General features: G+C 36.5%; 1 protein-coding gene across 1 annotated transcript in view; it reads right to left on the reverse strand.

The window, feature by feature from the left end:
- ngfrb (nerve growth factor receptor b) overlaps positions 1-13,440 on the reverse strand; it is a 59,550-nt gene that overhangs the window by 32,169 nt on the left and 13,941 nt on the right. The window contains exon 3 of the mRNA XM_061909505.1: positions 394-750. Coding sequence (XP_061765489.1) covers positions 394-750 — 357 coding nt within the window. The remainder of the gene's footprint in view (positions 1-393; positions 751-13,440) is intronic.

Below are 13,440 nucleotides of genomic sequence, written 5' to 3' on the forward strand. Positions count from 1 at the left end.
TAGACACTTACGTCATGTGTTACTACCTTCAGTATAAGACTTTTATATGGCTTTTCATTTTTTGAGGCTCCAGATTAGTTTTTTGTATTTTTGGTCCAGTGCGATGAGGTGGCGACTTGTCCAGGGTGTACCTCGCCTTTTGCCCGATTGTTGCTGAGATATGCACCAGTGACCCCAACGGGAATAAGCGGTAGAAAATGGATGGATTTTTGGTCCAATATGGCTCTTTCAAAGTTTTGGGTTGCCGACCCCTGACCTATCCAGAGGCTTGTGTATTGTTCAAGCTTGAATAAAGACCCTCCCCTGCCTCTCACGGCCCCCCCGTGACATCTCACCGCCCACCCCTGGGGGTGTAGTGGCTTATCTATAGACTTCACCATCAAATGGTCCTACCTTGACAAATGGTATTGGTGACAGCAGTGCAGGCCTGCAACTCCTCCTCCTCGTCGCAGGTAGTACACGGGATGCAGGGCTCCCGCGAACTTTCCTGGTCCGAGTACGTGTCCCCGCCGCACTCCTCGCACTGCGTGTCGTGGTCCGACTCACAGCTGAACAGCATGCCCTGGCCCTCGGGGCATTTGGTGCAGGGTTCGCACCTCTGCGAGAGGTTGTTCAGGTAGTAGCCGTAGTTGCACACGCAAGTGGCGTCATTGGCGTCCGTACACGGCGTCTCCATGCGGAAGAGACCCGTGCATTTTGTGCAGGGCTGACATCTTTCGATGTGGCTGAAGTTTTCTGAGAAGCTCTCACCTGAAAGCAGGGGAAAGAACCAGACTTTAAGATGACGTCCTCACCATTCTTCATTCTGGGTTTTCATGAAGGAAAAACCTTCCTCATAGACATGCCACTAATACACAAAAAGTCAGGCTTTGCTTCATATCTTAAAATAAAGCTTTGCCAACTAGCCGTCAGTTAGCTACAGATGTGGCAGCTTTAGATTTGATTATTTTGTTTTTCTTCAGCAAACCTGTCCAAATGTACCTGTAATGTCAGCATGTAGCTTATATAGATATTGTGACGTTTGTTTTCGCTTGTCCCTCCTCTCAATGTTATGTTAAAGTCCCAATGATAGTCACACACTCACTAAGTGTGGTGAAATTGTCCTCTGCATTTCATCCATCCTCATGTTCACCCCCTGGGAGGTGAGGGGAGCAGTGAGTAGCAGTGAGCAGCAGCGGTGGCCGCGCTCGGGAATCATTTTGGTGGTTTAACCCCCAATTCCAACCTTTGATGCTGAGTGCCAAGCAGGGAGGCAATGGGTCCAATTTTGTTTTAAGTCTTTGGTATGACTCGGCCAGGGTTTAAAATCATGACCTTCCACTCTCGCCTCAAGGCCACTGAGCACTTGTTGTATGTGATGGATGGCTTCTTTTACGTTGGTGCACACTTACAATGTATTAGGGTTGTCCCTATACCAATATTGTGGCACTGCCACCAAAATATATTTAGATACTTTTCAAAATAAAGGGGACTCTTATTCATTTATTGTGGGAATGTCAGACAATAAGAGTTATGGTTGAAAACAACAAAAGAAGCAATCACATTCCTAAATATAAACATCCCAATGACACTGCAAACTTGTATTCTTGGTGATCTGCATCAATTTAATAACGTGCCATCAAACAGTAAAAATGTATTTCTTTAAACATGCATCATAACAAAAAAGGTAATAGTAAAAAAATGGATAGATGTTGATAGTCCAACTCATACTGACTGGTATACACAAGCTAATGAGATTATATCAGTAGAAAAAAGTGCATTTGGTTTAGATAATAATGAGTCATATATTGGAAACTAGGACCCATTTATTCAATTAGTTTTAGCTACTAAATGAACATAAAATATGACTTATTTTATCTTTGAGGAGCATATTGGCCACAATGTGTTGTCAAACTTGATGCAAGTGTAAGCCACTGTCACTATTGTGCATTTTTTTTTAAGTTTTGATAATATAAATGAGGGATTTCTAATCACTGCTATGTTGAAATTCTTATTATTAATATTGATACTGTTGTTGATATTATTTATTTTTTGTTTGTCTACTTTTGGATTGTTTTGTGTCATGTTTGTGTGTCCTCCCAATTGCTCTGCTACCATGAATTGATTAACGTGGACCCCGACTTAAACAAGTTGAAAAACTTATTCGGGTTTTACCATTTAGTGGTCAATTGTACGGAATATGTACTGAACTGTGCAATCTACTAATAAAAGTATCAATCAATCAATCAATGCTGATTGCTCGTCCGACTGTTGCTAGACCGGTTTTGGAATTGGAATTGTATTATTATGTTATTATGGTTTTGGATGGATTTTTTTTAAATTATATTTTATTTTATTTTAATCTTCTATTTTTTCTCCCATTCCCCCCACTTGTTTACCTGTATCTCAACTTTTTTGTAAGGAGCGCTGGAAGCCGGCAGACCGGTCAGCGATCCTGTTCTATGTCCCTGTAACGTTTGTCTGATCTTGAATGGGATTGTGCTTTCCTGAAGTAATGAATAAAGTACTATCTAATCTAATCGATTCTAATAAAAAAAAAATATATATATATTATTATTTTTTTAAATAAAGGCGACCACAAAAAATGTCATTATTGGCCTTATTTTAACAGAAAATCTTATGATCCGTTAGACATACATTTCTCATTGCAACCAAAGAAGAGTTTTGTCATTAAATAAAATAGTGAACATAATAATAGACAACATCTCTTTTAGTATTAAGTAAGCAAACTAAGGCTCCTAATTGGGCTATTCAGTAACATATTGTTTCCCATTCTATTGTTTTGTCAACATTTTGAGATACAAGCAGTAGAAAATGGATGGTTCATTATTCTCCTTGTTCATCTACTGTTAATATTTCTGTTTTAACATGTTCTATCACCACCTTTGTTTAAATGTAATAAGAACGTCTTCCTCTGTTGTTTGGATACTTTACATACATTTGGGTGATACTACAAATGTTGGTATCAATCCAATAGCAAGTCGTTACAGGGCCATACATGGGTCATAATTTAAGTTATTCTGTGTCCAAGGATGTATTTCCTGAGTTTGTTAACAATAAAAAAATGACAAAGGATTTTGTGATAATCAAACACATATTGATGAAATGATAGTAATAATATCGACTGCATACAGCTTTTGTGCTTGGTATCATAATAATCAAGGTCTGTGTAGATCCTCCTGTGGCATTTATTTACATTGAGAAGCGTGAGCTTGCTGTTAGTGAAGCATACTTAGCTATTCCATGTCCTGCAGGGATGATATTTGGAAGAAACTTATTTTATTTGCCGCTATCGAGGCGAGGATTAGTGATTTAGAAGTAGCTAAAACACTGCCGACTGCGGACGGATGTTAGCCATTAGCTCGGTGCACCCCATCGCAGCGTAGCGCTTCTGTGTTTTAAGCTTCACCTTTATCGTTAGTTTTCGAGCCACGTCTATTATCCCTTTTATGTCTCCACACTCTCTGCTTGTAAGTACTCCGTGCGTGTGCGTTTTCTAAGATGCGCTTCTGCTCGCTTTACCCGCAATGACGGCGCGCCTTCATGTCCGAAGAATATATATATTTATATATATATAATATATATAAATATGTATATATGTATGTATATTATAGATAAATATATATGTCTATATATATATATATACAGTATATACATATATATATATATATATATATATATTTATTTTTTTTTTTTTTTTTTTTTTTCAGAAGCAGTATGGTACCCTTTTTAAATGTATTGGCACTGCAGTACCGGTATACCAGTGGTCCCAAACCACTGGTCCGTGAAGCATTTTTTACCGGGCGGTAGAGAAACATTAAATCATTTAAAAAGGACTGCATTTTCTCCAACTGTCCCACTAGACCAGGCCAGGGCTGTCAAACTTGTTTTCATTGAGGGCCACACTGCAGTCATGGCTGCCAATAGAGGGCCGCTTGTAACAGTAAATAATTAACAAATTTGCCTACGACTTTAAATATTTAAAATTGTTTTACGTAAAAAGTAAAAAAAAATCTGTGGATTTGACCACTGTTTTTTTGCAGAAAAAAATGGCAACTTAGTTGCCAGACTTTTAGTGTAAAATATATGGTGTTATTTTATTAATATTATTTTTATAACATATTACTGTAAATAGAAATACAGTACCGCTGTTTAATTTTATTTTGGCAACTCGGTTGCCAGTTTTTTACTACAATAAAATGTGGTACTATAAAATCATCAACCGTGGATGTTACTTTAAAAAAGCAAACATTGGTCGTTTTTCTTTCAACTAACAGTAATATGCTGTAAAGCATTTTTACAGTAAAATCTATTTTTATAGTGTACAATTTGACGGATAACTTGCTTCGAAACCAAAGGTTAAAGCAGATATTTAATTTTGTATTTGGATTTTGACAAACAAAGTTAGATAATATAACATTTGTTGCACTATTGGACACTATTTGTTTTCCCCTGTCAAACTAGAAAAAAAACCCTAATACCTTTAGTTAGAAATTAAGATAGTAAAGGAAGAAAATATAAGGTATTTTATTGACACATTTTATTTCCAGGCTTTTTCGGGCCATATGAAATGACGTGGAGGAGCAAATCTGGCCCGCGGGCTTTGAGTTTGACTCAAACTAGACACACCAATAAGCTTGTTTATAGATGTACAATAAAACTCCTCATTAGTGGCCATTTGTTATAACTTTGTGACATGATACAATGCACATTAATGAACATCTCAGGATTGTAAGACTATTATAGTCACATTGAGTAAAAAACTACTTTTTGCATTTGCAACATTTAAAAAAGCATATGTTTCTAGTAAAACTCCCAAAGATGCATTATTTCAGGCATTATTAGCCATTTTTCATGTGTGGTGTAGGAGTTATGTTTAAATAACTGTCATATTGAGTGTTACAGTATACAGTCATATTGATTAAAACCTCATTTTTGTATTTGCAAACCATTGAAAAACAACTGTATCTAGTAAAACTCACATGTATTCAATATCACAGGCATTTTTAGACATTTTGCACGTTTGGATTAGGAATTATGTTGGAATACATTTTTATTGCTTTTTTCGCATTATCTCAGGATTCTAAGTACATTACTGTCAAATTGAGTAACAAATCAAATTTTATTTTTGCAAACCTTACCAAATGTTTTTTTTTTCTGGAAAACTCTCGAAGATGCATTTCTTCAGGCATTATTAGACTATTTGCATGTGTATTTTTGGAGTTATGTTTCAAAGAATGTATCAAATATAAATGTGACAGATTGTAGCCAAAGCCTGATTTCCATCAGCATTTCATTGCAAATAAGCCCAGGGCTCCCACTAATTCAGCATTATAGTGAGTTGTATTTGTCACAAGTGGGAATCCGGTCCCTAAAAGTTGTGCCTGCAATAAACCGGTCCGTGGTGCAAAAAAGGTTGGGGACCACTGCGGTATACCATACAACTCTACAATGTGTCATGCAAAACGTGCACACTAGCACATCTTGGAGCCAGGGACAACTGCATGGCTCACTATCTCATTTGCATTAAAGCAACAGACACGCAAAATTGTTCCCAGTACGGATAACTAAAACCACTTTTAAACCTTAAATTCTAGCATCAAGGCACTTCTTTCTCATTTACCGTTTGCTTCATTTGAATTTAAACGCATCATACCAAGATGTTTTTCTCCACTTGACTTATTTCTGAGGACAAATATATCTGCAGAGGACACATTCAATATTGCATGTTTTATGGAATTGTATTTCAGATGGATAGAGAACTGGGAAACACACTAAATTATGCAACAGACCCATTTGTAAGAGCAGGTTGTGCGCCTGTGTGTGCGACACGAAGATAAATAGGGAGATGGGAGGTCTTCGCCACCGCAGTTTCTATTAATCGCCGTAAAAGTTGAAAAACTACACGCTTTATATTTAAGGTGATGGAATGTGAAGTGAGGCTTCGGCTCTACTGCCGCTGTTGTGTGAAATTGTGTAAATATGCAAGCAAGGCTATTAGGAGCTAATTTAGCAACATACAACCATAAACTGATGTTAGGTTTGAAATGATCTTTGTCAAAATGCTTTTGTTTTGTTTGGACAAAATGTGACTAAAGTGAACAAAATTGACCGATCAAAAATGTACCTAAATAAAAATAACCCCCAGCAAGCATGAACTAAACAAAACAATTCTAAAAAGATGCGTTAAGTACAATAAATTTACTTTTTACTTGTTCTGAATAAAACAGATTAATACATGATGAAAAAAACTTAACTTAAATCAAAATAAATTAATAAAACTTAGTCGTAATGAAATTACTAAGGTTTTTTGTTTTTTTTGTTCGAAACATAAATTGAATAAACTATAATAAATTACATCAAGCCAATAAACTTAAGTTATAGAAATAAAGTATATTCTTGCATTAAACTGTTTTGTTGGTTTGATTACTTAATGTTCACTTAAATTAGCTAAATTAAAAAAAACTAAACCAAATTCATTGAAACTTTAATCAAAAACAACTTTTTTTTAATTTAAATTAAATATATTATTAAATAACCCTAATTTAATCTCACTAAATCAAACTGACTACAATTAAACACACTAAAACAAACTAAACTCTAATAAAAGTTAATTAACTACAGTAATGCAAATGAAATATTATGTTTGATCAAACAAACTTAAAAAAGGTTAACTGAAAGCTAAAAGAAGAAAAAAGGCTCAAAATAAAAAGGCTAACTTACGCTTATATCAACTAAAATAACTGCAACTGAATTTATCTGAACTAAAAAAATGTATTGTTCTTGTTGAAATCAAATAAAATTATGAATTTGAAAATAACCTTAATTTTTTCACAATAAACTAAATTTACTGAAATTAAATAGAGTGATTCAAAAATAAAGTGTATATTTGTACTTAACTGTACTTTTGATAAAATACCCTTAATTTAAATAAACAAACTGAATACTAAATACATCTAAACTGTAATAAAGACACTAACAAAGGCTTTTTTTTTTTACTTTCAAAGTAAAACCTAAATACTTACATTTGAACACGTTTTTACTCAAATTAATTATTCTGTTTGATAAAATAAGCTTAACTTAAGCCTAAACCGACTAAATATTCATTTAACAACTATAATAAAGAACTAACCAACCAGCTCGAACATAAAGTGGGCTGAATTTAAATGCACTAAATGAACTCAACAAGTGAAACATATACTTTTACCTACAACCAACTGGACCCAACTAATCTGAGGTTTCTTAACAAAAGTGAAACGACACGAAAGAGCATCCTGTTCCGTGTTGGGTGTCACATGACCACCGCTAGCAGTGGACGCCGTGATAACACACAGAGCAGTGACCTGCGTATATGGAGAGAGATGGACGGTTATTTGAGCTCTTTCATGCTATCAAGTGTGGCTTCCTCTAGTTTTTGTGTGCAAACTGCTGTCCTTTACTTTTGTGGCGTTCGGCCCATAAGGCTGGTTACTCCCTCCTGCGACACCCCCCCTGGCCCCTCTCTAAAAGACACAGTCCGAACGCTTCTACCTTCGCCTCCTCCAGGGCTCTCAGTGCCATTATCATAATGCCGATCATCAATAATGCAAGTCAATACATTAATAACACTCTCCTGGGGTATGGATGTTGTGTAGGGGGTGGGGCTACAGATTGTCCTTTTCTGGCTTAGCCTTATCCTAAAGTAGGGCTGTTTGGCTAAATTGTTGTAGGGGCCACATTTTTAGAAACTTCTACAAAACCCAAAAACAGTGAAGTTACCATGTTGTGTAATTCGTAAATAAAAACAGAATACAATGATTTGCAAATCCTTATTTTCAATTGAATAGACTGCAAAGACAAGATATTTAATGTTCAAACAGATAAACTTAATTTCTTTTGTAAATAATAATTGTGTTACATGGCCTTTCCTTTTAACAACACTCAGTAAAATTTTGGGAACTGAGGAGACCAATTTTTGAAACTTTTCAGGTGGACTTCTTTCCCATTTTTGCTTGATGTACAGCTTAATTTGTAACAGTCTAGGGTCTCCTTTGTCATATTTTAGGCTTCATATTGTGCCGCACATTTTTAATGGAAGACAGGTCTGGACTACAGGCAGGCCAGACTTGTACCCGCATTCTTTTACTATAAAGCCACGCTGTTGTAACACGTGGCTTGGCATTGTCTTGCTGAAATAAGCAAGGGCGTCCATGATAATGTTGCTTGGATGGCAGCATATGTTGCTCCAAAATATTTATGTACCTTTCAGCATTAATGGTGCCTTCACAGATGTGTAAGTTACCAATGCCTTGGGCACTAATACACCTCCATACCATCACAGATGATGGATTTTGAACTTTGCACCTGTAACAGTCCGGATGGTTGTTTTCCTCTTTGTTCCGGACGACACGACATCAATCAATCAATCATTCAATCAATCAATCATCCATCCATCCATTTCCTACCGCTTATTCCCTTTGAAATCGCAAGGGGAGCTGGTGCCCATCTCAGCTACGATCGGGCGGAAGGCAGCGTACACCCTGGACAACTCGCCACCTCATCTTGAGGGCCATCAATCAATGTTTATTTATATAGCCCTGAATCACATCTGTCTCAAAAGGCTGCACAAGTCACGACATCCGCGGTATAGAGGCCCCCCCAAGATAATAAAGCAGGCTTATTGTAGCGTCCAGGAAGCGTTGGTGCTGCAGGGAATTCTGGGAATTTGTTTTGTTGTGTTTATGTAGTGTTGCGATGCAAATATTCGCACGAAATGTGTTTGTCATTGTTGTTTAGTGTGGTTTCACTATATGGCACATGTTTATGACAGTGTTGCCGTTGTTTATACGGCCACCCTTAGTGGGACATGTATGGCTTTTGACTAACTATGCACTTCATTCAATAGTACGTGGGCGAGTTCGAAATTAACATGATCATTAAAAGTGACTTTAATCATGCAGTTTCAGCATTTCTTGACATCTTCAACTAAAGATCATAACCACCCTGTCCAACGCTACAATATTAAAGGCAGATAATAAAGCGTACACAAACCTCTTTATGTTGGATTTGTGCACTCCCAATTGATTAACAATAACCGTGTACTCCACACAACTGCCAAGATAGTTCAAAACATTGCAACCTTCATCTGGAACGATATCAACCAGGGTACAAATTGTCATTGAAGACTCCTTCTATCAATCCACAGAGCCTCATGAATGAACTCAGAACATTCAAAAGTTGTGTTATGATTATTCTCTGTACAAAAATTACTTCGAAAAAACCCTCGCCGATCTTTCTTTGCCGCAGACCTGCATCCGCCCCTATACATTCTTTGTAGTAGCGTAGTGTTCTTTGCACAATCCCAGGTAATTTCTTGATGCTGTCTGCTATTTAACATCTGCCATTAGAGACGAAATATTGTAATATGTGCCAAATATTATAGCAGACATCAGTTGAAACAAGTTGTAAGGATCTGCAGCTGGCTAGTGTGACATCATGGGTCAACCGGACAAGGTATTCATTTAACCGCGCTAAAATAAAATAAGCGCCCCGGGAGGTAGATGGCGTGTGCCCAATAGTCGCATTAGAGAAAGTGCATGGACCCTTGGACTTCACATATTGGTGTGAAAATGCAAAAAACTGGACTATTAAAGAAATCAGACTAATTTAGTGCATGGAAACGAAAGTGATTGTGCCTCACTCCCACGCTAAATATGCGCCAAAAATCTGAATATGGAAAAAAAAGATTTGAACCTGCAAAAGAAAGATTTGAACCTGAAAAAAATATTTAAAAAACAAAACAAAACGAAGCTCGTATATGAAAAAAGAAATACATAATTTATTAAAAAGAATTACCACAGTGAATCATGATTCAATTCACCCTGAAAAAAATTGTACACATTTTATTATTTTTAAATCCACAACGCATTTTTGTTTTCTATCTTTTTATTATTATTTTTTAAATTCATCGTCACAACTTGATTTATCAGATTCAAAGTAAATATTTTCAAATACAAACCTTTTGGCCCTAATTTAGCTCCATACATTATAGGCTTTGTGTTATAGGTAACAAAGAAAATGTGTGTAATATCTAATTTTAATAATAACTAATTGTATTTTTAGGACAAACCATGGCACAATAAAAGAAAAACAAGCTTTGGGTTAAAAAAAAAAAAAAAGGCCTCCGAGGCACACTTTTTAGGATGTAAGAGAGTAAGAGTTTTAAAGCTGTGAATTATTAGTTTATTTGCAGCATTAATCGTTTCAGCTTCGTCTTTACTGAACAATGGTGGCACACAGCTTTCACCTTATCCTTCTTGTATTTATCAAGTTTTCAAAGACAGGAACTTTTAACCATGGAAAAGGGTCTCCAGGGTCTGGATTCTACTTTGCACTTTTGCTAGCCAAAGGCTGTTTACATCCGCCTCTATGTCCTCTACTGTGGCAATTGTTTTTCTGTTTATGTTTTAGTTTTCTTGTTGAACTGTACTTTTATAATGTGCGGCGGCCCAGATTGCACTTTACTGTATGGACTAATGTACACCAAGCCTGCCTTGACTGGGTGTTACTTTTTGAGTCATGTCTGGGCAGCTAAACTGTGAGACTTTAAGTCCCCGATTGGGCTGTTGAGCAATAACAGGAAGCTACAAGCCTTTTGATTTCAGGGATGGTAATTATTTTCAACCTCATGCACTTACACAGAAAAATAGGACGATATATCAGACCCGTTAGGCATTTTCCATAATTGTCTTGTCTTTTAACAAGCGATCCAACTGCAGCATGTGATGATTATGATACGCAGCCACACCCTGTGACTTACAAGAAATGGCTGAAGACTACTAAAATGTATTCAACTAGGCATCATCCAGTGGCTTAAAATACTATAAATAATGTTAGCATTAACAAAAGTGACCACTTTTTGAGATATTTTTTTAAAAATTCAATTAAAATTCATATATATATATGTATGTATGTATGTATATATATATATGTACGTGTGTGTATATATATATGTGTATATGTATATATATGTGTATATATGTATGTATGTATATATATGTATGTATATGTGTATGTATATATATATATATGTATGTATATGTGTATATATATATATATATATATATATATATATATATATATTAGGGCTCTAAATCTTTGGGTGTCCCACGATTCGTTTCAATATCGATCCTTGGGGTCACGATTCGATAATATATCGATTTTTTTCGATTCGATTCTCGATTCAAAAGCTATATTTTTCCGATTCAAAAGGATTCTGTATTCATTTAATACATAGGATTTCAGCAGGATCTACCCCAGTCTGCTGACATGCTAGCAGAGTAGTAAATTTTTTTTTACATTGTGTTGTCAAACTTATGAGATGTGATGCAATTGTAAGCCACTGTGACACTTTTTTTTTATTTTTATAAATGTCTAATGATAATTTCAATGAGGGATTTTTAATCACTGCTATGCTGAAATTATAACTAATATTGATACTGTTGTTGATAATATTAATTTTTGTTTCACTACTTTTGGTTTGTTCTGTGTCGTGTTTGTGTCTCCTCTCAATTGCTCTGTTTATTGCAGTTCTGAGTGTTGCTGGGTCAGGTTTGGTTTTGGAATTGGATTGCATTTTTATGGTATTGCTGTTTAGTGGTTCGTTGGATTGATTAAAAAAAATAATAATTAAAAAAAATCGGAAAAATATAAAAAATCAATTTTTTAAAAATGAGAATAGATTCTGAATCGCACAACGTAAGGGATTCGATTCGTATTCGAATCGATTTTTTCCCACACCCCTAATATAAATGATAAATGGGTAGTACTTGTATAGCGCTTTTCTACCTTCAAGGTACTCAAAGCGCTTTGACATTACTTCCACATTTACCCATTCACACACACATTCACACACTGATGGAGGGAGCTGCCATGCAAGGCGCCAACCAGCACCCATCAGGAGCAAGGGTGAAGTGTCTTGCTCAGGACACAACAGACGTGACGAGGTTGGTACTAGGTGGGATTTGAACAAGGGACCCTTGGGTTGCGCACGGCCACTCTCCCACTGCGCCACGCCGTCCCCTCATATATATATATATATATAAATATATATATATATAATTTATCTCTGTGTGTGTGTGTGTGTGTGTGCGTGTGTGTGTGTGTGTGTGTGTGTGTGTGTGTGTGTGTGTGTGTGTGTGTGTGTGTGTGTGTGTGTGTGTGTGTGTGTGTGTGTGTGTGTGTGTGTGTGCGTGCGCGTGCGCGTGCGTGCGCGTGCGTGCGTGCGTGCGTGCGTGCGTGTGTGTGTGTGGAGAAAGTGACTTTTCTTTTCTGAAAGGAAAGGAGGTTTAAATAAATAAGGAAATAATAAATCAAGATGTTGGCCCTCCTCAATAAATTATCTCCTCCGCTCTATGACTTCTCTCATGACCTAAAATGTGGATGACTTTGGGGTTTCGGGTCTCCTTATCTGTGACCCAGAGAGGTTTATAAGTTCTTCCTGGCATGGCCTGGAAGACCCTGGGAATGTTTTTGGCCCTGCTGGCTCTGAACCAAAACCTGGCCTCAATGGTCTCAGTCTGTCCTCTTGAACTGCAGCGCTCACATATAAATAATCTTGGTTGTACATTTACCCTTTTTGGAGCTCATCAACCATTTTTACTGCATCCTTTCGCACCATCTCGCTTATCTGATGCTCTGAAGCTCCTCCATTGTATGTTTTTCTACAACACTTGGAGTGAATGGATCTTCTCCCACTGCTCGTTAAAGGTCTGCCTTCTGCCCGGTCGTGGTTCACTCCCTACATGGTCAGAGACCACGAGGAGGGCAGTCATCCCCAAGCAACTCTCTGATTAGCAGCTGACTTACTAAACACGCTGCCAAATCCAGGGGGATATTTCACGCTGTTTATTTGGGGTACTGAAAAAAATTGATTCACATGCAAAATGCGATTGTTGTTTATTCCAACATAATTTGGAAAAATCTATTACATTTTTTCATTATTTTTTTATATATGTGTATGCGCAGTGGGTAAGCGAAAGGGACATCTTTTTAAAAACAGATTCTAAAAAAAAGAATACAGAATGTTTTGATTTTTCACACATCAGCAGCCAAGAGGAGCTTTTGTAACTTGTAAACTGTTTTGGAAGCTTTTATTATCATTTTCATTCCAAATAAATACGGCAACAATTGGTTTGAATCATGAGTTGTTGTAAGATTCACATCCCTGCGGTTTATTCTTTTAATACAGTCTTTCCGGAAAGTATTCACAGTGCTTCACTTTCGCCACATTTTGTTATGTTACAGCCTTATTCCAAAAAGCAAGAAATTTATTTTTGTCCTCAAAATTCTTCACACAATACCCCACAATGACAATGTGAAGAAGTTTTTTTTATTAGAAATGCTTGCAAATGTATTAAAAATATCCATCCATCCATCCATTTCCTACCGCTTGTCCCTTTT

Source organism: Nerophis ophidion, linkage group LG08 (assembly GCF_033978795.1).
Source record: "Nerophis ophidion isolate RoL-2023_Sa linkage group LG08, RoL_Noph_v1.0, whole genome shotgun sequence".
NCBI classification, from domain to species: domain Eukaryota; kingdom Metazoa; phylum Chordata; class Actinopteri; order Syngnathiformes; family Syngnathidae; genus Nerophis; species Nerophis ophidion.